The sequence below is a fragment of the Theropithecus gelada genome, chromosome 3, assembly GCF_003255815.1.
Source record: "Theropithecus gelada isolate Dixy chromosome 3, Tgel_1.0, whole genome shotgun sequence".
Taxonomy (NCBI): domain Eukaryota; kingdom Metazoa; phylum Chordata; class Mammalia; order Primates; family Cercopithecidae; genus Theropithecus; species Theropithecus gelada.
This window is the reverse complement of record NC_037670.1, coordinates 62,539,207-62,566,985: the sequence shown is the minus strand read 5'-3', so window position 1 is coordinate 62,566,985 and position 27,779 is coordinate 62,539,207. Positions and strand designations below refer to the sequence as shown.

The following is a 27,779-nucleotide window of genomic DNA, read 5'->3' as shown; positions in this document are numbered from 1 at the left end:
GAGAAGCAGAGTATTGGTCAATAATTTTGACTGCTACTTCTCGAAAGAAGCAGGCATTTCACTTAGCATTAAAGACCATGCTTTACAATTTCCAGAAGACTGCCTAGGGGCATTTAAATGCATTGGTAGCTTCCCGTTCAATACTGGTTAAAGTGAACACCATGTTCAGATGTGTGGGCAGAACATGACTGTCATATTGAACCAGATTGTATGGAATTGCGGGTTGGTATTTTAAATTACTCTTTTGAGTTTAAGTGCATTAAGTTTTTATTTTATTCCTACTTTCCCACAGTTTTATAAGCTAACATCTATCCTTTCTGTTTGGGATTTGTGTAGATTGAAATGGAACTGTAAGTGTCAGGAGTATTTCAGGAGGACAGGCTGTATGACTGGGGAAGGCTCTCAGCCCCTGTTCTGAGGAAGTGGGAATTGGTTCAAACATAACTGGCTAAAACAAACCGCCATAGCGAGAAATTGGATGTCAGCTCCTCATGAAGGGAGAGGTCAATAACAGAGCGCTGTGAAAACAGCCTTGGGGAGAGCGAAGGGCGCACCTACCTCCACTCCATTCAGAAGGTGCCGGAACTCAGGGCAGATGAATGCACTGCCTGCGTAGGCCGCATCGACGTGCAGCCACATGTCTTCCTTGTTGCCTAAAGTCCAGAAGCAACTCGTGAGTCCCCAGACGGATGCCTCACCATGGAGCCTGCCAGCTGACCTCGCCCTGTCTGAGCACCCTTCTTGCGTGGAGCATGCCAATAGTATTTGCTGAACTAATGGCTGAATCCCCAAAAGGCCCCCTCATTTGAAGGCTCGAAAGCTGAGGGCAGTGTGTGTGCTCCTGGTCCCAGACACACACCAGGGACAATGGAGGCAGCTGCACCCCTTGGTTTTCTCTCCTGACCCTGGCGGCTAAGTGTAACTCCGAGGGACCATCATGTGACAGCCTCATGCTACTCACCTGCATTTCTCTCCAGCGACACCACCCTTTCCACCCACCTGGAATTCCCTCCCCGGTTCCCTTTGCTAATCCATTCTCAAGTCCTCCCCCAAACATCACCCGAGGGGGTTCTGCACACAGTCCACGCTGACCTCTACCTGCTCCACCCCATCCCCACCACCAGGTGAAGTTCTTTATTTTACACCATCTTAGACCATCCCCTGCTCCCTTCATGAACAGGGTTTCTGTTTTCCAACCATACATAGCAGCCTTGTCCTTGTGGGCAGGGGCTGCCTCATTCAGGAGCTGGGAGAGCCACAGGTGTAGCATGCTCCCTCAGTTTTGACAGATCTGGGCTCAACTCCCGCTTCCAGCGGTTCCCCAGCCAAGGGGCCCTATCTACTTCTCCAAGCCTCACTCTCCTCCCAGGAAGATGGAGATGAAACAGTACGAGGGAATATTTACAATGTGCCTGCCAGGACTCCAGCACTGAGCAGGGGAGAAATAAACGTGACTTCCATGGTTGCTGCCTCTCAGCCGTAGGCAGCCAGGAGAGTAAGAGTAGAAGGGTGAAAGTCTGCAGAGAGGGCGCCAGCCACCCTAGCCTCACAGGGTGGATACCAGTGTCAGGGCACCGTGGGGTAGGTGTCAGGGTCAGCACCTGACCCCTGACAGGTAGGGATCCATGGATTCATTGTTCACTCACCATCCACAGTGCTCATTGTGCAGTGAGGCGTGAGACTCTCAGGGGCACTAATTAGTCACAGTCCCAATCAGGAGGGCTCCACCGTGGTGACCTCATGGCCACTGGAAGGCCCCACCTCCAGTACCATCACCTTAGATTAGGATTCCAACAAATGGACTTTGGGGTGGACACAAACGTTCAGACTACAGCAAGCTTCAAATTTACACCTATCTTATGATGGGATCTGAGGTTCTTCTCAACCTTACCGCTGATCTGAGCTACAGGGATGGATATCCCATGATTACTGAGTGACTCCTCAAGGAGAAACTCTGTAAATCCTAAGGCCTTGTGCTCTTCCTGGCTCACTGCTGCATCCATCTGGGGTTATGCAAGCACCAGGTGAGACTGATTCTGGGGGAGGTGATGAGCCCCTAAGCCTCGGTTCAGGTCTACCCTGCTCTGTGACCTTTGGCCTCCCATGCCCTGGGGTGGATATCCATGTCCGCAGGACACACTTGACCTTGATCCAACCAAGGGCTTTCATCCTGATGAGCAGACTGAGTCAAAGCTTTGAAATGCCTTACGTCTTTTATCAGCAGTGACTTTGTGGAGGACTGTGTTCCCTCTAAGCTTGCAGTTGGCCTATAACTCCTGCAGAAGGGAACTTACAGACCCCCAAGGGAAGTGGACTCTGGAGGGCTTCTCTGGTTTCCATAGGGATGCACGGAGCTGTGGGCATGCCTCTGCATTCTGCAGAGGCTCATATGTGATCCGCTAACAGCACACACTGCATAGCACGGCCCATCTAGGAACCAGGCAGACACAGAGACCTCGGCCAGAGCTTGAGCAGTTGCATGCACCAGAGGCACACCTAGCCCCGAGGCAAGGCTGCCGCAGTGGGGAGGGAAGGGACAGTCTCACACCCCTCCAGCTTCCTGCTGCCAGTGACTCTTTCCTTGTGAGACTTCCCGGGAACTTGAGGCAGACCTGGCTGCCCCTCCAGCTGCACATCCTCCTCCAGTTATGCTGGCACCTCAGGATGCAGCTTTGGCTGCTTGCCCTGTGCTATTCCCTTCCTCACTCCTTGAGATGGCCTCCCCAACTCAGCCCATACCCTCATCCTCAGTTTCCCCACTTCCCCACCAGCAACCTAACTGACTTCAGCTATCCACTTTTCGTATCTCATCTTCTTCTCAGTAAAACCTGCCAGACAACTGATCCATCCAAGTAGACCAATCTGAACACCCTCACTGGCAAATCATTTCACATGCAATAAAAAGAAAATGTCTTTCCAAAGGCAGCAATTGGAAGAAAACCATCTTCTGATTTGTTTTCTTTGTCAAATGATGGTGGGTGAATAACTTATCTGAATTATGTTTGATTATTCCAATCATACTATAGAATAAGGTCAGCTCAGGCTCTTGGAACAGTCCCACTTGGAGTTGGATAATGCTAAATATCTGGTGATAGGACAGGAGAGGGAAAGTAGGTAAAAAGGTGCTGACTTAATTGTTAAGGTACTACCAACAGTTAGTAATATACCACCATCAATAAAAATGGAATTGTTGGCTGGACACAGTGGCTCATGCCTGTAATTCCATCACTCTGGTAGGCTGAGGCAGGCACATAACCTGAGGTCAGGAGTTTGAGACCAGCCTAGCCAATGTGGTGAAACCCCATCTCTAATAAAAATATAAGAATTAGCCAGGCGTGATGGTGTGTGCCTGTGATCCCAGCTACCTGGAAAATTGTGGCAGGAGAATCACTTGAACCCAGGAGGCAGATGTTGCAGTGAGTTGAGATTGTGCCACTGCACTCCAGCCTGGGCCACAGAGGAAGACTCCATCTCAAAAAAGAAAAAAGAAAAAGAAAAAAGGAAAAAAAGGAATTGTCAAAACTGACCTCCCCTATGCATTCTGCCAATGAATGAAAGGGTTTTGGCATTTACCCATGTCAGCTCCTTCTGCACAACCCCAAAAGCAACCTCAGTGTTTCAAACCAAACAAATAATAAATCAAGCTCTGTCCACAGCTTTCAGCCTCTGAGAAGAAGAGGGGGCCCCGAGACAGCAAGAAGGCCTGAGCTGGATCCATCCAGGGGACTGTGACTGGCAGGTGACACACGCTGGCTGTCATCTCCATGGTCCAGCGGGCAGCCTGCATTGGGCCCAGGGGACAGCAGGCCGTGTGGGCTCTGTCCGGCAGAAGACCTCAGCCCTTTAAATCCGATAGCCCTGGGGAATTACATCAGCCGGCTACTGGCCAGGACATTCAGTTCTTAGCCTGACATCTGAGTCAGAGGACTCCACGTTGCTTGGCTGAGCTGATGAAGGCTTGTAGCTGACGAGGCCAGCGCTGTGGCTGCAGTCCTGAGTCAGCCAGCTCTATCCCTTCTCCCCAGCCCGGGGCTGTGCACGACCACTTCCAGCCAGTTGTTCTTACAGCTGTGCACCACACAGCATACACGGTGGAGCAAAACCCCGTGAGAGTGGGTAAGTCTATGCCACCCACCTCCCAGTAGTTCCCAGCACTGCCTTCCTTGCTGTGCAGCAATGCACTCCACCTTTGGGATGGTGCATTTTCCCTGCATTAATTCATTCTCTGAGTAATCCTGGGGGGAAATATTGTTATTTTATGAGCCCAAGTGGGGCTTTTCTCTTCACTTTACAGAGAGCATAAATGAAGCTCAGAATGTAAGATTCAGGGGTGGGTCCTGGGCTGGACCTTAGCTTCCTTGTCACCAATTCCATGTCCAGCTCACACAAGGGCACCTGCACCTTGAGCACCAGCCTTCCCCAGCTGCTGACCCCAAGAGGGGAGGCCAACGCCCAGGAGAGGAGGGTCCACTCCTCTGAGTATGGACCATGGGTGACTCTTGGGTTAGGAGAGGTGAGAACTGTGCTTGGCTTATGCAGACTAAGGATGAAGCCAAATCCCTGGTAGCTGGCGTGGGATCTGGCACAGGCCACCGGTATGTGGTCTGAAGGCCCTACTTGGGCAGCTCCACTCACAGCCAAGCGGTCAGAACATTCCCATCCCAGAGGGACAGATACAGGCGGAGCCCCTGAGCCAGTGTCCCTGCTCTACGAGGATTCTTCTGTCCACAGAAGCAGCTTCAAGGCCTGCTGAGTTCCCAGAGCTACATGTCAAAGGTGAAACTCTAGAAACAGAGTTGCTCATTCACGTTCACCTTTTGAAAACACAGCATCCTAGTCTCAGTGAGAAAACCTAAGATCTCTGAATGAGGGAGGGAGGAGGTGAGAGTGACCCAGGAAAACATCTGAAGCACAGATTATTCCTTGGCAAAATCCAGTTTCATTGTGTTGATTTGCTAAACTATCTTCGGCAATTTTCTTAACTGCATTTAGTAATTCCAAAAAAGGTGAAAAAGGGTTATACCAAATAATTAAATTCAAGCGTGGACGATTCTCGAATAAGGTGTATGCATGACCCACATATGAGGGTGGTTACTCTAAGATTTTGAAGAGTTTATTCTCCTCAACAGAGCCAACATAGCCTGCAATTTTACATAACTTTTATATTGCTTGGAATATTTTTTCTTACAAATAGTGTGTTGGTAGACCCAAGCCCAGCTTTTTCCAATTCACCCAAATTCTGAGTTTATGGAGTTCAAGCTAATGAGGTTTGTGTTATTATTGCAAATACGAGAAGAGCTGGGCAAACCATCACAATATGAAGTTAGTGACAAGAAAGAGATCGACGAGGAAGGTTTGCTAAATTCCCCGTATACAGATAACATTTTCCAAAAAGAAAATGGAATCAGATACTTACAGATAGGACCGACTTCTAAGAGATTGTCAAAGGAGCAGCACGTTGTGGTCCCCAGGGTGGCAACCACCTAGAGGGTAAAAAGCAGACAACCTTTTATCCCCCAGGTGCCAGTCACCGCTGTAACCTCCACACAAGCAACCATTGCCCCATGGTCCAACCCAAGGCCATGAGCCAAGATCCCAATGAATGTCTGCTACGTGGAAACATAAGGCCATGGATACACATTGAATCTTTGGGTGAAAGCATCACAGCAGGTTTAGAGGAACAGATTTGCAGACAGAAAACTAAGCTCTGAGGTTAGAAACCGGGAAGTTGCAAAAGATTTTTTCCAGGGTGCCTTGGGGCAGAAATGAAGCATTCTAGCATCTGAACAATGATACCTACATTCTACCTTATTAAATATACATATATATGTATGTGTGTATATTTTAGTTAAATTTTAATTAACATTCTATGTAACATTAGTGTAACTATGTTCTTATATTCCATATATGCATTTTAATTTAATTATAATCTAATTAAATTATAATTAAAATATACACAAGCATATTTATTTTATTTTCTCTCTCTATATGTGTGTGTATATATATACACATATAGAGAAAGTAAGAACATAGTTACTACTATGGAGCAGAAGCCTGGGTTTTTTCCTAGTTTGGGGTGTGTGTGTGTGTCTGTGTGTGTGTGTGCGTGTGTGCGTGTGCATACACACATGTGCAATGCACAGAGCAGAGCAAGCGCAGTAGAGATGAGGCTCCCTCCAGCAGGGCCCAGATTGCCCAAGGCGCTCGTGGAATGCTTCTTTCAGAACAGCCTTTGGCATCAGTTAAGAGTCACACTAGGATTTTGAGCAAGAGTATCATTTACCAGCTTTAATCCTCTGCCTTTCTCTTTCTGAATGATACTGTTCCCAAAGATTAATTGAACCCTCAGGAGGTCATGAGAAAACACTGCTGACATTGAAAATAATTTTAAAAGGGATGTTCTGAGAAAGCATTGAGTGCTGTCAGTCACACAACTCAGAAAATGCAGGCTAGGAGTCACTGTGGCCTCTCCCGACCTCTGAGGACCTTGTGGTGTCACGATCGCACTGGCACAGCCTGATTGTGTTGTACCCACACACGTGTCTGTCTCTCCCTCCAGACCCATGGTGCTCCCAAAACCAGGGACCCCGTCTCATTGTTTTGTGTTGGGCTGAGCATTTGCACGTTGCTGGACATTGCATAGATGCTGAAACCTATTGCTGAGTTCAAACAGCTCTCTCCAATGGATCGAAACGCGCATTATGTTTACAAAACCAAAGGGCCTAATTGATTTATGGATGTCATGTAGTCTAGATAATGAAATTTCTCTTCAGATGCGACAAAAGTGTGGAATAGAATTAAATTTGTGTGACCTTGATTGAGCCCCCTGTAAAGTCTTAGCAATGCCATGTGTCCTGAGGATAAAAACAGAGAAGTCAGAAACTTGTATGTGAGAACCCCAGTTGGAGACCTTTCTGGTTCCATTTCACCTATGACTGCTTGCTTTTCACCTGGAAACCAACTTTTCCTCTTAGAGAGACAAAGTGTTCATGCCCAGGTAGCATGGAGTCAGCCTGTGGAAGGTTCATCTCAACGGCCTTGCCCTGCTTCTCTCACAGGTGGTTGGTCTGGAGAAGGTACTTCTCAGACAGAGCGATGACTGCTCAGGGACCAAAGTTTTCCATGCCAAATCCCAGGGTGTGGGCCCAAAACAGGTCCTGGCTGGACTCTGGAAGGGCTCTCTGTGTCATTGAGCTATGCCCAAGGGAGTCAGTCCCCCAAGGGGCTACCCTCGGGCACAGCAGGGGCAGTCTGTTTAAATGTAGGCTTTCTTCTTGTTCAGGATGGTGAGTCCAACAAGTCAGGAGATGACTGCCATTAAAAACAGCTTGTTCCTCACAGTCCCCAAGGGGAGGGGGATATGGGGAAGCATCAGGGTCGGTTGGGCAGCAGAGGGATGGAGGAAAAACAGCAGCGAGAGCCTGTGTTGTGGTTTCCACAGGAAGAACCAGGCAGGGCAAGGGTGAGCAGGATTAGGATCAGTTGGTTTGAATAATTTCAGTGGGCTCTGGGGTCACATTTGGTCTGTTCCAGGTCACATTGGGAGCAGGGACTGTCCCTAGCTGTCTGGTACCTAGGCCTTAAGTGTTCAGGGCAGGAGGATAGTGGCCCAGAGTGTGAGAGCCCCACAGGGGAGGTGGTGGGGTAGGGGCTCTGTACTGATGATTTTGCATTTGAAAGGTGAACTTGCAAGTGAGTCTTTTAAGAGCTCTAGGAACCCCGTCTCCCTGAGAGGCGCAGACCCTCCAGGGTCAGCAAGACTCAAAGGTGTCACAGCATCAGAAGCACAGATCGGAAAAAGGCACAGTGAATACAGATAGTTAAACTACGTATGTGGGGCACAGAGCCCTGGATTGGAGGCCCAACTCCATGTCACATTGGCACCTGGCTGGGCTTTATTTTTCTTACCTACAATGCAACATATTGCACTTACAGACCTGCCCGGTCTATCAGGTGCCAATGGGCTAACATCTTGCATACCTTAATGTTTCTCCTGGTGCTGTCAGCCTCCTTTCTTAACCTCTGGATGTCCCCTCCTCATGTTAAGCATCAAGAATTCTCCACATTCGTTTCATTTTGGCAAGATGAGTCATTTAGTGGGAACTGAAGTCGGTGTGTTGTTTTTCTCTGCTATTTGCAATTTCATCTTGACATATAATTGAATGTTAAAGCACTTTGTCTAAGACACCTGGCTACTCAGTTGGTAGAGCATGAGAGTCTTAGAATGCCTTATCTTTGTCCTTAAGAGAATAGCGAAAAAACAAAGAATGACTTAACAATATTAACATTGCTTGAAACTTATTTTCTCAACTCCCAGAGTCATATCTTAGAAATGACATATCTCTAGTTTGGCAATTCATTCTGTTTCACCTGACTTTCTTCAGTTAAACACTAAACTAAAGGCAATAACTTTTTTTTTTTTTTTTTTTTTTTTTTTGAGATGGAGTCTTATCTCAGCTCACTGCAACCTCTACCTCCCGGGTTTAAGTGATTCTCCTGCCTCAGTCTCCTGAGTAGCTGGGATTACAGGCACCACACCCAGCTAATTTTTTGTATTTTTAGTAGAGACAGGGTTTCACCATGTTGGCCAGGCTGGTCTCTAACTTCTGACCTCAGGTGATCCACCCGCCTCCGCCTCCCAAAATGTTGGGATAACAGGCATAAGCCACCAATAACTTCTATTATTAAAATGAATATGTTAAGTGTGCCCTTATTAGAATTATTTTCTCTCTATTAATGTGTGCATAGAAGAGCATCTAGAATGATGTTCATCAAACAGTAATACTGCGTCTCTCTTAAGATTTTGGTGAAAATAAACCTTTATTCTTAGATTCTTCTGTAATTACTGATTTTTTTTGGGTCTGAGTATGAAACATCTTTGTAGAAACAATAAAACTCTGCCTTGTCCTGGCAGTGGCCTAGGTTGAGACTAGGGGCGATGTTCTTTGTGGCTAATTCTGCAGCAAGCCTGATGCTGAGAGCCTTTCCTGTATGATATTTAATTGCCACCACCTTATGAGTTAGATATGTTCATGATTCCCATTTTACAGTTGACTTATGTGAGGCTCCAAGAGGTGGGTAATTGTCCCAGGACACCCAGATAGGCAGGAGCAGACCAAATGTGACCCCAGGCTTGGTTAGCTCTTGTTGTCCTGCCACATGCTGGGCAAACAGGACCCCTGGGACACCTGAACATCAGTTAACGAGCTCAGCACCCTGGGCCATGCCAGAGGCCCCTCCAACAAACCCAAGCACTTTGCTATGGTAAGGAGGAGGCCTGAGGGCTGCAAGGACAGCGTTCTAAGTGGCTTGTCTACGTGGGGCTGAGCTACAAGTCAGCCTGTCCTAATTCTCAGAAGCCACTTTAAAGCCAGCACCTGCTCCGCTCCAGGCTCTGATTACCCCGGCTCAGCATTGCTCAATGACGCTAACCTGATTCCAGTCGCTCTGCAGAGGCATAATCACATTTGTGCAGGGGGAAGGAGGGGTAGGGGCCAGTGCAGGCCTCCATCTCAAAGAGCTCATGGTCTTCCTGCAGTGGCAGAGCCCGGCATGACCTCCTGTTCTGCATCCTTGCCCCTTCGACCAGCCCGCTCTGCTCACGTAAGTGCCTCGCAGGCATCGCCCTCTGTGGCCCGACCTTATCAAGCTGGCTCATTAAGGAAGCAAGCTGTCCTGAGAAACAAGGGGAAACTATTACAAGCCCCAAGCTTGTTCATGGAAGGGCAATGATTCAGCTTTTCTGGTTCAAACCCTGCCAAATGTGCCCCTTGCCCTCAGCAGCGAGTCTTGAATTTTAAGGGATCTACAGCCCCTTCGAGAATATAATGAAGACCATGTGGCTACATCTCAGAAGGACGCATATAGTCATTATGCACATGCCCAGTTATAACCACAAGGGCACAGCTGAGCAGTGAGACAAGGCTCAGGCTCCAACCCCTCTCCTATGTGGGTCTGAACTCTCTCGGGCTTTACAATCCTTTGGCTGCCAGTTAAAGACAACAAACAAGTTGCATTTCCTGGAATGTCCTGTACCCGTCCACATCTCTGTACGCTGCAGCCTTCTTCCCTCCAACAAGAAAGGCACCGTGCCCAGGAGCACCTGCCTCGATATCCCCTGACACAGCTCCTGTGTTCTCTCTCAGCAACAGGCTTTCCAAATCCCCTCTAGGAAGTTTATTTACGCCCTCTACCATGTATATCTGCATCATTCTCATCAAATGGCGTGGAGATGGGAACACACCTGTCTTCCCCACCACGAACCATGCCATGAGGAAAGGGACTATGGCTCACCACACACCTCCAGGGCTGGTAGGGTGCTGGTGCATGGGGCAGTCGACAGGAAAAAAGTGATTCTCCTCTCTGATCTGATACCTACAATTGGCCCACATCTGTGGCTTCTGTCAGCAGAATGTTCTGAATTTTGGTCTTTAGGGCAAAATTCCAAAAGAGGCATATTAATTTGGTCCTTCCATCTTCCTCAAGGAAAATAAAATTTGATTTTGTTTCTCTCAATGAAATGTGTAGTCTTCTCTTCCGTGCTTCTGCCTCCTCTACCAGCTCCTTCACATGCACAGATCAATCTCTCTCTCAGCACGTCTCCCTCGGCCCAACTTGCTCCGGCAACTGCACTATTTACTCCACTTTCCTTCATAGGGAAACTTCTTTAGAAAGGAATCCCTTCCCACATTTTTCATTTCCTCGTTTGCCCAGTGGAATCTGAATTTCACCCACGGACACTCTAGTAAATAAACTCCTAAGAAAATCGTAAATTACTTCCTCTTAGCAAATGAATGAATGAATGAATGAATGAGTCATCTTTTAGTGCCTGTATTACTTGGCACCTCTCGCAATTTCACCATTACATTTCTTTCAGTAGAAGTCACTATTTCAACATCATTTTTATGTTTAATAACTTTTATAAAGAAACTTTTGGCATAAATTGGTACAATGTTTTTGAAGGAGAATGTGACAGTGTGTATCAAAAGTCTTGGGATTAAAAAAAAAATCTCTTTCATTAAGTAATTTCAGGGCTACAAATTGTTCCCAAGATATTCTGATAAGCAAATTTACTTATTTACTTATCTTACTTATATAAGATACTTATGTATCTTTTTTTGGTTTTGTTTTTTTTTTTTTTAGACGGAGTCTCCCTCTGTTGCCCAGGCCGGAGTGAAGTGGCCCCATCTCGGCTCACTGCAAGCTTTGCCTCCTGGGTTCAGTCCATTCTCTCACCTCAACCTCCCGAGTAGCTGGGACTACGGGCAACTGCCACCACGCCTGGCTAATTTTGTTTTTCTGTTTTTAGTAGAGGCGGGGTTTCACGGTGTTAGCCAGGATGGTCTCGATCTCCTGACCTCGTGATCTGTCCGCCTCAGCCTCCCAAAGTGCTGGGATTACAGGCGTGAGCTACCACACCCGGCCACTTATGTATCTTATTTATTTTGTTTACATAAGTTATTATAGATAAGTAAATAAGCAAATGAATAAAATTTTTAAGTGCACCAATTACTACAAGAAAGAATGTAAGTAGGCCGAATGCTGTGGCTCACACCTGTAATCCCAGCACTTTGGAAGGCCAAGGCCGGCAGATTACTTGAGTTCAAGACCAGCCTAACCAACATGGTGAAACCTCATCTCTACTAAAAATACAAAAATTAGCCGGGTGTGGTGGTGTACGTCTACAATCCCAGCTACTTGGGAGGCTGAGGCAGGATACTCACTTGAACCTAAGTAGTGGAGGTTGCAGTGAGCTGAGATCACACCACAGCACTCCAGCCTGGATGACAGAGTGAGACTCCATCTCAAAAACAAAACAAAACAAAACAAAACAAAACAAAAACACAGAGAAAGAATGTAAGTAAGATAAAAAACTCAACTGTTTAACACTAGCTTATTGCTAGGATATATACACATATATACACACATACATATATAATAAATAATATATGATTTATTTAATAGGAATTCATAAAATATGAATTTTATGAATACATAAAATACATATACACACATATATGTATATATGTGAATTCCTATTAAATAAATTACATTTATTTATGTTATATGTATGTGTATATGTATATGTATATGTATACATGAGAGAGATAGCTGAGGAAGATAGAGATATAGTAGAGTACTATGCAACTTTTTAACAAAATTATACCTTTATATAATACATAATGACCTGAAAAAAATGCTTGTAATGTTTGATGTAAAGAAAGAAAATCTGACCAGGCATGGTGGCTCATGCCTGTAACCCCAACACTTTGGGAGGCCAAGGCGGATGGATCACTTGAGGTCAGGATTTTGAGACCAGCCTGGTCAACATGATGAAGCCTTGTCTTCACTAAAAAGACAAAAACTAGCCAGGTTTGGTGGCACATGCCGGTAATCCCAGCTACTCGGGAGGCTGAGGCAGGAGAATTGCTTGAGTCTGGGAGGCAGGGGTTGCAGTGAGCCAAGATTACACCACTGCACTCCAGCCTGGGCAACAGAGTGAGACTCTGTCTCAAAAAACAAAAAAAAAAAAGAAAATTACAAATCAGTACATACAATGAATATATAAATAAATATATATAAATGTGTGCAGAGGAAAAAAGGCTAAAAGAAAATTAAAATGTTAAACATGCCTTTCCTTAAACTTTTATTTGACTTTTTATATGCTCCTATAATTATTATTATTTTTTTTTTTGAGACAGTCTCACTCTGTCACCCAGGCTGGAGTACAATGGTGCGATCTTGGCTCACCACAACTTCTGCCTCCCAGGTTCAAGCGATCCTCCTGCCTCAGCCTCCTGAGTCGCTAGGATTACAGGTGCCTGATATCACACTTGGGTAATTTTTGTATATTTAGTACAGACATGATTTCACCATGTTAGTCAGGCTGGTCTCGAACTCTTGACCTTGTGACCTGCTCGCTTGGGCCTCCCAAACTGCTGGGATTACAGGCATGAGCCACCATGCCCGGCTGATTAGAAAATTTTGCAAGGTGATTACTACTTAAAATTTAAAAAAAAAAAAGTGATACGATAGTTAAAGAAAAAGGGAACTTCTTTTTAGCGATACACCCAGTGTTGTAATTTGCATTTCAAGTATGATGACTAGCTTGTAGCAAACTAATAGTTCTAGACAAACACCTGAAAAATTCAAAACACATCTATGTGAAGGCATGGAAGAGCTTTAGAGACACCCAAGAGTTAAAGAGCCAAGAGCCAAGAGAAAAGGGAAACTCCATGGTGAGCCCGATATTCTGCTCACTGCTTTCCAAGGGCCAGTACTGATCCTTAAGCTTCCAAGTGATGAGAGCCTTCCATGCGAGGCAGAGAGCCCTGTGTAGAGGCTGAGAAGCCAGCACAGATTTTAAGAACCAGAGAGAAAGTAGAACCTTATCTACAAAGAAGCAAAGGTAAGAATTGCATCAGGTTCTTTTTAAAAATTATGCGAGCAAGGAGAGAATGGAGTAAAATATTTGAAGGGTTGAAAGTAAAGGACTACCAACCTAGAATCCTGTACCCTTCAAAAATGAAGGAGAAATAAAGGCTTTTCAGACAAACAAAAATTAAGGAAGCTTGTCAGCAGTAGATATGACTTGCAACAAATGTTAAGAAAAATTATTCAGAAGGAAGGAAAATGATAGAGGTCAGAAACCTGGATTTAGATAAAGGAAGAACATTATAGAAGGAACTCATGAAGATCAAATAAAATCTTTTATTTTCTTCTTCTTAATTGATCTCTAAAAGACAACAGTTTTTTTCAAAATAAGAGTGAAATGTAATCAGTGATTGTAGCTTATGGATAAGTGAAATGTGTGTTAGCAACGCTAATGACAGAATGACAGGAGGGAGGAAAGGGAATATTCTGTTATAAGGTATTTTTACTAGCCATGACGTGGTGTAGAATTGTTTGAAAGAGGACATGGACAATGTCCCCTTTACTAGATGAATGTAGTAAATGTGTACTACCAACTCAAAGGCAGCCACTGAGAAAAGCTTAAAAAAGAAGAAAAATTGGGCCTGGCATGGTGGCTCATGCCTGTAATCTCAACACTTTGGGAGGCCGAGGCAGGCAGATCACAAGGTCAGGAGACTGAGACCATCTTGGCTAACACAGTGAAACCCCGTCTCTACTAAAAATACAAAAATTAACCAGGCATGGTGGCACATGCCTGTGGTCCCAGCTACTTGGGAGGCTGAGACAGGAGAATTGCTTAAACCTGGGAGGCAGAGGTTGCAGTGAGCTGAGATCATGCCACTGCACTCCAGCCTGGGTAACAGAGCAAGACTCCATCTCAAAAAGAAAAAAAAGGAAAAAATTGATTCATATACTAAGAGAGAAGAAAAGATGGAATTCTATAAAATGCTCAGTTAAAACAAGAGAAGGCAAAGAATAGAAGACCAAAAATGAAACAAAGAATGAGAGCAGCAAATAGAAAAAGGTAATAAATATTGTAGATATTTATCCAATTACATCAATAATTATTTTAAATGTCAATGATCTAATTGCACTAATTAAAAAGGGTAATGGGTGCACCAAAATCTCATAAATCACCACTACAGAACTTATCCACATAACCAAATACCACCTATTCCATGAAAACCTACTGAAATACAAAATTAAAATTAAAATAATTAAAAATAAAATAAAGCACACAGACTGTCAGGATGGATAAGAAAACAAGACCCAACTATATTTTGTGTATAAAAAATGCACTTTAAATGTCAAGATACAGAGTAAAGGTATAGCGATGTAGAACAATATACCATGCTAACTCTAATGAAAATAAAGCTGGAATAGCTATATTAATTTTAGACAAAGTGGATCAAGAAAATTATTAAAGAAAATTGTCAGGGATAAAAAAGAGCATTACAGATATAGGGTAAAGAGGGGATTAAGGAGTAGGAAGCACCAGGAAATCTGTCTCCCAGCTAAACAAAATTTTACCTATTGGCAGAATCTGTTTGATGCAATTATTTTATTATTTTGAAACTCCGGGGTCTGTTGAAGGCTTGCAACTTCAATATAAGTGTTGGACAGTAAAATGCAGTTAATTTCAGTCAATTTTAGCTCTAGCACGGTAGTACCTACCCATCCACCACCTCCAGGCCCATGGCACATAACTGAACATGTGTCCCTGAAGCAGCTTGCACAGAGCTTGCAAGAGCCAAGGTGAGAAAAAGGAAACTGTCCTCCAAATGTTGGGAATCTGCACTTTGATTGTTGATTGCTGATCCCAGTCACAGGTGCAAAGAGGTGGTGGCCATTGTTGTACACCCTGCCCATTGCTGCAAGACCCACCTTATCCAACTGAAGTGACTTCTGGGGGATAAAAAGGGCCAGTGCCTTCTCTCCTCCTTATTTTCCTCTTTTCCCTTTTTAAGGATACAGACAGTGTGAAGATTTGGATATTCAAAGACTAACACCTATGTAGGGGAAATTAGAAAGTCATCACATATAACCAGAAAAGACACAGGCTCAGAAAATAACTGAAAGGGCCTTACATTTACACCTAAGGCCAATCATCATGGCGTATGGGAGGCAGGACTAGATTGCAGCACTGGACAGAGCAGCGTCTGGAGGCCCACATTTGTGAATTTTAGCTCCAGGTCGACTGCAAGAACAAGCCAGCAATCCCGAGAGGACCCACAGACCCTGTGAGGGAAGTGAACTGCTCCTGCAGGTCTCAGGAGACACCCTAAATACTGTGAGTGCCCCAAATGCAGAAGTGGGAACACACACCCCCACTGCAGAAAGTGAAAGTCTGCGGGAGAAGTTTCCGACTTTACCTGGATCTGAGTCAATTTAGAGACAAGCGAAATACAGGGGTAGAGGAAGCAGCAGAAAGGCCCTGGGAACTCACTGGGTTCCCAAGCAGGTCATTCCTGCTGGCACCACAGGGATCCACTGGGAGGGCAGTCAGAAGAGCAGGGGGTAAAACTTCACAGCGAGAAGGAAATCTCCAGTTGAACATTGTAACAGTTTGAACGGATAAGAAGCCTCCTGGCCAGAACTCAGGGGTGGGTGCAAATCCGGTGTGCAGACTCCAGAGGGAAGGGAAAAAGCAAGTCCTTTTCTTTTCTTTTTTTTTTTTTTTTTGAGACGGAGTCTCGCTCTGTCACCCAGGCTGGAGTGCAGTGGCCGGATCTCAGCTCTTTCGTAGCTGGGAAGTAGGTAGCCTGGGGCAAGTTTTCAAGACCCTCTCACCCACCACCCAGAAACAGACTTGGGGCTACTGGTGGGGACATAGTGGGAGAGAGACAGTCCCTTTGGTTTGTGTGGGAGCTGGGTGAGGTCTGTGACTGCTGGTTTTCCCCCACTTCTCTGACAACCTGCATGACTCAGCAGAGGTAGCCATAATCCTCCTAGATACACAACTCCAGTGATCTGGGAATCTCACCCCCTTCCCCATAGCAGCCACAGCAAGACCCACCCAAGGAAAGCCTGAGCCCAGACACACCTAACCCCGCCCCCACCTGGTGATCAGTCCCTACCCACCCTGGTAGTGAAAGACAAAGGGCATATAATCTTGAGAGTTCTAGGGCCCTGCCCACCACTGGTCCCTCTCCATACTACTACAGCTGATGCTCTCTGGAAAGCACTACCTCCTGGCAAAAGGCCAACCGCACAAAATCAGAGCATTAAACCACCAAAGCTAAGAACCCTCACAGAGCCCATTGCACCCCCTCCCCAGCTCACCTCCACCAAAACAGGTACTGGTATCCATGGCTAAGAGACCCATAAATAGTTCACACCAAAGGACTCTGTGCAGACAACCCCTAATACCAGCTCAGAGCTGGGTAGACTGCCTGGGTGGCTAGACCCAGAAGAGAGACAACAATCACTGCAGTTCAGCTCACAGTAAGCCACATCTATAGGAAAAGGCGGAGAGTATTGCATCAAGGGAACACCCTGTGGGACAAAAGAATCTGAACAACAGTCTTCAGCGCTAGATATTCCCTCTGACAGGGCCTACCCAAATGAGAAGGAACCAGGAAACCAACCCTGGTAATATGACAACACAAGGCTCTTCGACACCGCCCAAAAATCACACTAGTTCACCAGCAATGGATCCAAACCAAGAATAATCCTTGATTTACCTGCAAAATAATTCAGGAGGTTATATTCTCCCCCTTTTCCTATAGATGTGGCTTACTGTAAGCTAATCAGGGAAGCACCAGAGAAAGGCAAAGCCCAATGCAAGAAAATCCAAACAACGATACAAAAGTAAGGGGAGAAATATTTAAAGAAAAAGATGCAAAAGAAAAATCAATCAAAACTTCAGGAAACTTTGGACACACTTTTAGAAATGTGGAATGCTCTGGAAAGTCTCAGCAATAGAATTGAACAAGTAAAAGAAAGAAATTCAGAGCTTGAAACTTTGGACACACTTTTAGAAATGTAAAATGCTCTGGAAAGTCTCGGCAATAGAATTGAACAAATAGAAGAAAGAAATTCAGAGCTCGAAGACAAGGTTTTTGAATTAACCTAATTCAACAAAGATAAAGAAAAAAGAATAAGAAAATATGAACAAAGCCTCCAAGAAGTCTGGGATTATGTTAAACCTAAGAATAATCGGTGTTCCTGAAGAAGAGAATTCTGAAAGCCTGGAAAACATATTTGGGGGAATCATTGAGGAAAAATTCCCTGGCCTTGCTAGGGACCTAGACATCCAAATACAAGAAGCACAAACAACACTTAGGAAATTCATGGCAAAAAGATCTTCACCTAGGCACATCAGATTATCCAAAGTTAAGATGAAAGAAAGAATCTTTAGAGCTGTGAGACAGAAGCACCAGGTTACCTACAAAGAAAACCTATCAGATTAACAGCAGATTTCTCAGAAGAAACCCTACAAGCCAGAAGGGATTGGGACCCTATCTTTATCTTCCTCAAACAAAATAATTGTCAGCCAAGAATTTTGTATCCAGCTAAACTAAGCATCATATATGAAGGAAAGATACAGTCCTTTTCAGACAAATAAATGCTGAGATAATTCACCACTACAAGAACTGCCAAAAGAAGCTCTAAATCTTAAAACAAATCCTGGAAACACATCAAAATAGAACCTCTTTAAAACATAAATCACATAGGACCTATAAAGCAAAAATACAAGTTAAAAAGCAAAAACAAAATCAAACAAACAAAAAAAGTACACAGGCAACAAAGAGCATGATGAATGCAAGGGTACTTCATATTTCAATACCAAAATTGAATGTAAATGGCCTAAATGCTCCACCTACAAGATACAGATCCACAGAATGAATAATAACTCACCAACCAACTATCTGCTGCCTTCAGGAGATTCATCTAACACATAAGGATTCACATAAACTTAAGGGGTGGAAAAAGGCATTTCATGCAAATGGACGCTAAAAGTGAGCAGGGGTAGCTATTCTTATATCAGACAAAACAAACTTTAAAGCAACAGCAGTTAAAAGAGACAAAGAGGGACATTATATAATGGTAAAAGGCATTGTCCAACAGGAAAATATTACAATCCTAAATATATATGCACCTAACACTGGAGTTCCCAAATTTATCAAACAATTACCACTAGACCTAAGAAATGAGATAGACAGCAACACAATAATAGTGGGAAACTTCAATATTCCACTGACAGCACTAGACAGGTCATCAAGACAGAAAGTCAACAAAGAAACAATGGATTTAAACTATATCCTGGAACAAATGAACTTAACAGGTATATACAGAATATTTCATCCAACAACTGCAGAATACACATTCTGTTCAACAGCGTGTGGAACTTTCTCCAAGATAGACCATATGATAGGCCATAAAACAAACATCAGTAAATTTAAGAAAACTGAAATTATATCAGGCACTCTCTCAGACCACAGTGGAATAAAACTGGAAATAATCTCCAAGAGGAACTTTCAAACCGATGCAAATACATGGAAATTAAATAAACTGTTCCTGAATGAGCACTGAGTCAAAAACGAAATCAAGATGGAAATTAAAAAATTCTTCAAACAGAACAACAGTAACGACACAACCTACCAAAACCTCTGGGATACAGCAAAGGGGATGCTAAGAGGAAAATTCATAGCCCTAAATGCCTACATCAAAAAGACTGAAAGAGCACAAACTGACATTCTAAGGACACACCTCAAGGAACTAGAGAAACAAGAAAAAAAAATCAAACCAAAACTCAGCAGAAGAAAGGAAATAACCAAGATCAGAGCAGAACTAAATGAAATTGAAACAAAAAAAAAATTACAAAAGATAAATGAAACAAAAAGCTGAATTTTTGAAAAGTTAAATAAAATTGATAGATCATTAGCAATATTAACCAAGAAAGGAAGAGAGAGAATCAAAATAACCTCATTAAGAAATGAAACAGGCCTGTAATCCCAGCACTTTGGGAGGCCGAGGCGGGCAGATCACAAGGTCAGGAGATCTAGATCACGGTGAAATCCCGTCTGTACTAAAAATACAAAAAATTAGCCAGGAGCAGTGGCGGGCGCCTGTAGTCCCAGCTACTCAGGAGGCTGAGGCAGGAGAATAGCGTGATCCCGGAAGGCGGAGCTTGCAGTGAGCTGAGATCGTGCCACTGCACTCCTGCCAGGGGAACAGAGGGAGACTCCGTCTCAAAAAAAAAAAAAAAAAAAAAAAAAAAAAAAAAAAAAAAAAAAAAAGACATGAAACAGGAGATATTACAATGGATACAACTGAAATACAAAAGATCATTCAAGGCTACTATGAGCACATTTATGCACATAAACTCTAAAACCCTGACGACATGGAGAAATTCCTGGAAAAATACAACTCTCCTAGCTTAAATCAGGAAGAATTAGATACCCTGAACAGACCAATAACAAGCAGTGAGATTGAAATGGTAATTTTAAAATTACCAACAAAAAAGTCCAAGACAAGATGGATTCTCAGCAGAATTCTACCAGACATTCAAAGAAGAATTGGTACAAATCCTTTTGGCACTATTTCAGAAGATAAAGAAAGAACCCTCCCTAATTCATTCTATGAAGCCAGCATTACCCTAACACCAAAACCAGGAAAGAACATAAACCAAAAACAAAAACTACGGACAGATATCCTTGATGAACATAAATGCTAAACTCCTTAATAAAATAATAGCTAACCAAATCCAACAACATATCAAAAAGATAATCCACCATGATCAAGTGGGTTTCACACCAGGGATGCAGGGATGGTTTAACATATGCAAGTAAATAAATGTGATACACCACAGAAAGAGAATTAAAAACAAAAATCACATGATCATCTCAATAGATGCAGATGCAGAAAAAGCATCTGACAAAATCCAGCATTCCTTTATGATTAAAACTTCCAGCAAAATTGGCATACAAGGGACATAGCTTAATATAATAAAAGCCATCTATGACAAACCCACAGTCAATATAATACTGAATGGCGAAAAGTTGAAAGCATTACCTCTGAGAACTGGAACAAGACAAGGATACCCACTCTCACCACTTCTCTTCAACGTAGTACTGGAAATCCTAGCCAGAGCAATCAGACAAGAGAAAGAAATAAAGGGCATCCAAATCAGTAAAGAGGAAGTCAGACTGTCACTGTTTGCTGCCAATATGATCATTTGTCTTGAAAATCCTAAAGACTCCTCCAGATAGCTCCTAGAACTGATAAAAGAATTCATCAAAGTTTCTGGATGCAAGATTAATGTGTACAAATCGGTAGGTCTTCTATACACCAACAGTGACCAGAGAATCAAATCAAGAACCCTTTTACAATAGCTGCAAAAAAAAAACAAAAAACAAAAAAAACAAAAAAAAAAACCTTAGGAATATACCTAACCAAGGAGTTGAAAGACCTCTACCAGGAGAACTACCAAACATTGCTGAAAGAAATCATAGATGACACAAACAAATGGAAACACATTCCATGCTCATTAATGGGTAGAATCAATATTGTGAAAATGACCATACTGCCAAAAGCAATCTACAAATGCAGTGTAATCCCCATCAAAATACCACCATCATTCCTCACAGAATTAGAAAAAAAATTCTAAAATTCATATGGAACCAAAAAAGAGCCAGCATAGCCAAAGCAAGACTAAGCAAACAGAACAAATCTGGAGGCATCACACTACCTTATTTCAAACTATACTATAAGGCCATAGTCACCAAAAGAGTATGGTACTGGTATAAAAATAGGCACATAGACCAACGGAACAGAATAGAGAACCCAGAAATAAATCCAAATACTTACATCCAACTGATCTTCAACAAAGCAAACAAAAACATAAAGTAGGTGAAAGGACACCCTTTTCAACAAATGCTGCTGGGATAATTGGCTAGCTACATGTAGGAATATGAAACTGGATCATAATCTCTCACCTTACACAAAAATCAACTCAGGATGGATTAAGGACTTAAACCTAAGACCTGAAACTATAAAAATTCTAGAAGATAATATTGGAAAAACCCTTCTAGACATTGGCTTAGGCAAGGATTTCATGACCAAAAACCCAAAAGCAAATGCAATAAAAACAAAGATAAATGGCTGGGATCTAATTAAACTAAAGAGTATTTGCATGGCAAAAGGAACAGTCAGTAGGGTAAACAGACGACCCACAGAGTGGGAGGAAATCTTCACAATCTATACATTTGACAAAGGACTAATATCTAGAACCTACAAGGAGCTCAAACAAATCAGTAACATGAAAACAAACAATCCATTCAAAAAGTAGGCTAAGGACATGAATAGACAATTCTCAAAGAAGATATACAAATGGCCAACAAACAAAAAAAAATGCTGAACATCACCAATGAACAGGGAAATGCCAATCAAAACCACAATGCGATACCATCTTACACCTACAAGAATAGCCATAATCAAAAAATAAAAAACAGTAGGTGTTGGCATGGATGTGGTGATCCAGGAACACTTCTACACTACTGGTGGGAATGTAAACTAGTATAGCCACTATGGAAATCTGTGCAGAGATTCCTAAAAGAACTAAAAGTAGAACTACCATTTGATCTAGCAATCCCACTACTGGGTATCTACCCAGAGGAAAATAAGTCAGTATTGGAAAGAGATACTTGCACATGCATATTTATAGCAGCACAATTCACAATTGCAAAATCGTGGAACCAACCAAGTGCCCATCAATCAACGAGTAAATAAAGAAACTGTGGTATATATACATACAATGGAATACTACTCAGCCATAAAAAGGAAAGAATTAACAGCATTTGCAGTTACCTGGATAAGATTGGACACATTCTAAGTGAAGTAGCTCAGGAATGGAAAACCAAACATTGTATGTTCTGACTGATATGTGGGAACTAAGCTATGAAGATGCAAAGGAGTAGGAATGATACAATGGACTTTGGGGACTTAGGGGGAAGAGTGGGAGCAAGGGTGAGGAATAAAAGACTACAAATATGGTGCAGTGTATACTGCTCAGGTGATGGGTGCACCAAAATCTCACAAACCACCACTAAAGTGGTGATTCTCGCCCATCTTCAGGATTTATTGGTTTTTGTTTGTTTGTTTGAGAGAGAAGGGAAATCTAAAATCTATAATCTAAGCTTCCACCTTAAGAACCTAGAAAAAAAGGCAATTTAAATGCAATATGGCTGGGTGCAGTGGCTCATGCCTGCAGTCCCAGCACTTTGGAGACTGAGGCAGGTGGATCACCTGAGGTCAGGAGTTCAAGGCCAGCCTGACCACAAAATTTACTCATGTAACCAAATACCACCTGTACCCTAATAACTTATGGGGGAAAAAAAGTTTACACTTAAGGCCAATTTTCAGCCAGAGGTAGTCTACAACAATCAAAACCAAAACAAACAAACAAACAAAAACCAGTAAATCCTGAAGATGGACGAGAATCTACTTTCCACAGTTACTATATTATTAGTGATAGAACTCTAAGGAGAAACAGATAAACCCACCCTTATAGTTGGAGACTTTGGCATTGCTTTATCAGAAATGGACAGGTCCAGCAGTCAGAAAATAGGTAAGGATATAATTGAATGGAAAAGTACCATCAATCAACTGGATCAAATCAATATTTGTAAAATATTTCATCTGATGACAGCAGAATATATATTCTTTTCATGCTCACAATCAACATTCACCAAGATATACCACATTCCAAGCCATAAAATACATCTCAACAAATTTAAAATAATAAACATTATACAAAGTATGCTCTCGGACTGCATTGGAATTAAATTAGAAATCAATAATAAAAAGATAGCTGGAAAAGCCCAAAACTCGTGGAGATCAAACAACACATTTTAAGATCAAAGGAGAAGTCTGTAGAAAAATTTAAAAGTACTTCAACTTCAATTAAAATGACAAAAAAACTTATCAAAATGTGTGGGATGCAGTGAGACAGTACTTAAAGGGAAATTTACAGAACTGAATACATCCATTATAAAAGAAGGGAAATCTAAAATCTATAATCTAAGCTTCCACCTTAAGAACCTAGGAAAAAAGGCAATTTAAATGGAATATGGCCGGGTGCAGTGGCTCATGCCTGTAATGCCAGCATTTGGGAGACTGAGGCAGGTGGATCATCTGAGGTCAGGAGTTCAAGGCCAGCCTGACCAACATGGTGAAACCCCATCTCTACTAAAAATACAAAAATTGGCTGGGTGTGGTGATGCATGCGTGTAGTCCCAGCTACTCAAGAGGCTGAGGCAGGAGAATTGCTTGAACCTGGGAGGTGGAGGTTGTGCCACTGCATTCCAGCCTAGGCAACAGAGAAAGACTCTGTCTCAGAAAATAAATAAATAAATAAATAAATAAATAAATAAATAAATAAATAAATGCAATGTAAGCAGAAGAAAAGAAAAGATATAATAAGAATTAGAGCAGAAATCAATGAAATTGGAAATAGGAAATAAAGAAAAAAGGTGATTCTTTGAAATGATAAATAAATTGTAAAACATTCACATAGGTTAACTAAGAAAAAGAGAAAAGACACACATTGCTAATATCAGAAAGGAAAGTGGAGCCATCATTACTGATCCTATGAACATTAAAAAGATAATAAAGAAACATAATTGATTCCATGGCCACAAATTCAAAAACCTAAATAAAATGGACCAATTTTTTGAAGGATATGATTTACCAAAACTCACACAAAGAGAAATAGATAATCTCAATAGTGCCACATCTATTTTAAAATTAGATCAATAATTAAAAACCTTCTAAAACAAACAAACCATGCCCAATTGAATTCATTGCTGAGTTCTCCCAAACATTTAAGGAAGTAATGATTACTTACAGAAAATAGAAACAAAAGGAATACTTTCTAACTCATTCTATGAGACCAGTATTACAAAGGCATTGCAAAAAATAAAACTATAGACCAATGTCTCTCAGAAATATAGATGCAAAAATTCTCAACAAAATATTAGAAAATGGAATCCAACAATGTAAAAAAAATTGTATATCACAACCAACTCAGATCTATTCCAGGATGGAAGGCTGATTCAACATATGAAAATAAATTAATATAATCTATAATTTCAACAAACTAAAGGACAAGAATCTCATGATTATGTAAATAGATACAGAAAAGTATTTGACAAAATTCAACACTTGTTCAAGATAAAAACTCCTAGCAAACTAGGATTAGAGCAGAACATCCTCAACTTAATGAATGACATCTACCGTTAACATCATACTTGAAAGAAAAACCTACTGTTAACATCATACTTGATGATGAAAAACTAGATGTTTTTCTACTAAGATCAGGAATGAGGCAAGGATGTCCATTCTTACCACTCCTATCAACATTGTTCTGAGAGTTTCAGCTAATGCAATAAGACAAGAAAAGGAAATAAGAGATATACAGATTGGAAGGAAAGAAAGAAAACCATCTTTGCAGATGACATGGTTATCTATGTAGAAATCCCAAAGAATAAACCAAAACAAAACTCTCCCAGAACTAAGTAAGCAATTATGGCAAGCTGTAGGATAAAATATAATATTAGACAAAAGGTAATTGCTTTCTTATTATCCAGCAATTTAAAAAAATGAAATTTGAAAATAAAATATAAACCATTCCCACTAGCACCAAAAAAAGGTCAAAAAAAGAATGCGCTTTATATGAGGAAAACTACAAAATTCTAATGAAGAAAATGTTTTAAAATATCTAAATAAATGCAGACATATTTCGCATACATGGATAGGAAGTCTCAATATCATCAAGATGTCAGTTATTTCAATAAAATCTGTAAATTAAATGAAATCCCATATAATTTGTTATCCCAGAAAGTTAATTTGTGCATTTTGCTAAATGGATTCTAATGCTTATATGAAGATGCAAAGGACCCAGAATAGTCAACACAACATTAAACAACAGTGCTGGAGATCTGACATGACACTACCCAAATTCAATACTTAGTAGAAAGCTATAAATCAACACAATATGGTATTGGCAAAGGAAGAGACAAATACGTGATTGAACAGAAATAGATCCACACAAATGAAGTCAATTGATCTTTGACAAAGGAACAAAAGCAATTCAATGGAGGAAGTGTAGTATTCAATAAATGGTGCTGGAACAACTGGACATCTGTATTAGTCCGTTCTCACATTGTTATAAAGAACTTCCTGAGACTGGGTAATTTATGAGGAAAGGAAGTTTACTGTTCCTTTACAAAGAAAGGAACTAGTGGTTCATAGTTCCACTGGCTATACAGGAAGCATGGCTGGGGAGGCCTCAGGAAACTTACAATCATGGCAGAAGGTGAAGGGGAAGCAAGCACATCTTCACATGGTCAGCAAGAGAGAGCAAAGGGAGAGGGGCTACACATGTTTTAAACAGCGAGATCTCATGAGAATTCACTCACTATCATGAGAACAGCAAGGGGGAAATCCATTCCCATGATCCAGTCACCTTCCACCAGGTCCCTCCCCTAACATTGAGGATTACAATTCCACATGGGTTTGGGTTGGGACACAAAGTCAAACCACATCAACATCTAAATGCAAAAAATGAATCTAGACATAGACCTTATACCTTTCACAAAAATTAACTGAAAATAGATCATAGACCTAGATCTATTTTAATGTTTTAAAGTGCAAAACTATAAATTTCTAAGAAGATAACATAGGAGAAAACCTAGATGACCTTAGGATTGATGATGAAGTTTTGGAGACCACACCAAAAACATGATCCATGAAATAAGTAATTGATAACCTGGATTTCATTGTAATTAAAACTTCTGCTCTGCAAAAGACACTGTTTAAAGGACAAAATGACAAGCTAAAGACTGGTAGAAAACATTTGCAAAACACATATCTTCATAAAGGATTGGTACCCAAAATACACAAAGAATTCTTAAAACACAATAATGAAACAATCCAATTAAAAAGTGACCAAAAGACCTGAACAGACATCTTACCAAAGAAGATGTTCATGTAGCAAATAAGTACATGAAAAGATGCTCAACATCATATGTTATTAGAGAATTAGAGAATTTTCAAGTAAAATAACAATAAGATACCACTATACAGCTATTAGAATGGATAAAATCAAAAACACTGACAAAATTAACAGCTGACAAAGATATGGAAAAACCAACACTAACATTCATTGTTTGTGGGAATGCAAAATGGTACAGCCTCTTTGAAACACAGTTCAGCCTTTTCTTATAAAACTAAACACACTCTTACCATATGATCCAGCAATTGTGCTCCTTGGTATTTAACCAAATGAGTTGAAAACGTATATACACACAAAAACCGGCACACAAATGCTTATAGCACTTCATTAATAATTGTCAAAACTTGGAAGCAACCAAGATGTCCTTCAATAGGTAAATGCATAAATGAATTGTGGCACATTCATATCAGAAAACAGCATTCAACAATAAAAAGAAATAAACTAGTACAAAAAGACATAGAGGAAACTTAAATACATGTTAGTGAAATCAGTCAGTCTGAAAAGGCTACATATTGTATGATTCCATCTGTATGACATTCTAAAAAAGAAAAAATGATGGACACAGCCAAAAAGATTAGTGGTTGCCAGTGGTTCAAGTGGAGGGAGAGAGGGATAAATAGGTGGAGCACAGGGGATTTTTATGGCAGTGAAGCTATTTTCTATAACACTGAAATGGTAGACACACTAGTTAAAACACATAGAAAATTCAATAGACATAGTGACCCCTAAGGTAAATTATGGATGTTAGGTATTGGTGAATCAATTTCAACAAATGTATCACATTACTGCAGGATGCTAATAATGGAGGAAAATGAAGGTTGGGATATAGGAAGGTATATGTCCTTCCTGCTTGTTTTTCTGTAAGCCTAAAACAACTCTAACAAAATTAAGCTTATTAATTAAAAAAATCAATCCATCATCCAATTAGAAAATGGGCAAAAGACATAAAGACCCATGTCACTGAGGAGGACATACAGATAGTGAATAAGCACATGAAAAGATGTTCATTAATTATTGGGGAACTGCAAATTAGGACCATGACAATACCAAATCCTGGTGAGGATGTAAAGAGCCTGATTTTCTCAAGCATTGATAATGGAAATGTAAAATAATACAATCACTCTGGAAAATACCTTGTCAGTTTCTTTTTTAAAAAATTAAATGTAATAACTACCATAGGACCCTGAATTGCACTCTTAGGCATTTATCCCAGAGAAATGAAAACACTTGTCCACCCAAACACCTATAAATCAATGTTCCTGGATGCATTATTTGTAATAGCCAAAATATGGAAACAACTACAATGCCCCTCAACAGGTGAATGGGTTAACAAACTGTAGTACAGATA

General features: G+C 41.5%; 1 protein-coding gene across 8 annotated transcripts in view; it reads right to left on the bottom strand.

The window, feature by feature from the left end:
• Positions 1 to 27,779, bottom strand: part of DDC (dopa decarboxylase) — a 107,498-nt gene that overhangs the window by 37,975 nt on the left and 41,744 nt on the right. For all 8 annotated transcript variants that reach the window (XM_025379197.1, XM_025379198.1, XM_025379196.1 and 5 more), the window contains 2 exons: positions 5,417 to 5,483; positions 559 to 653 (listed from right to left, as the gene is read on the bottom strand). In XM_025379197.1, the coding sequence (XP_025234982.1) occupies positions 559 to 653; positions 5,417 to 5,483 (162 nt within the window). The remainder of the gene's footprint in view (positions 1 to 558; positions 654 to 5,416; positions 5,484 to 27,779) is intronic.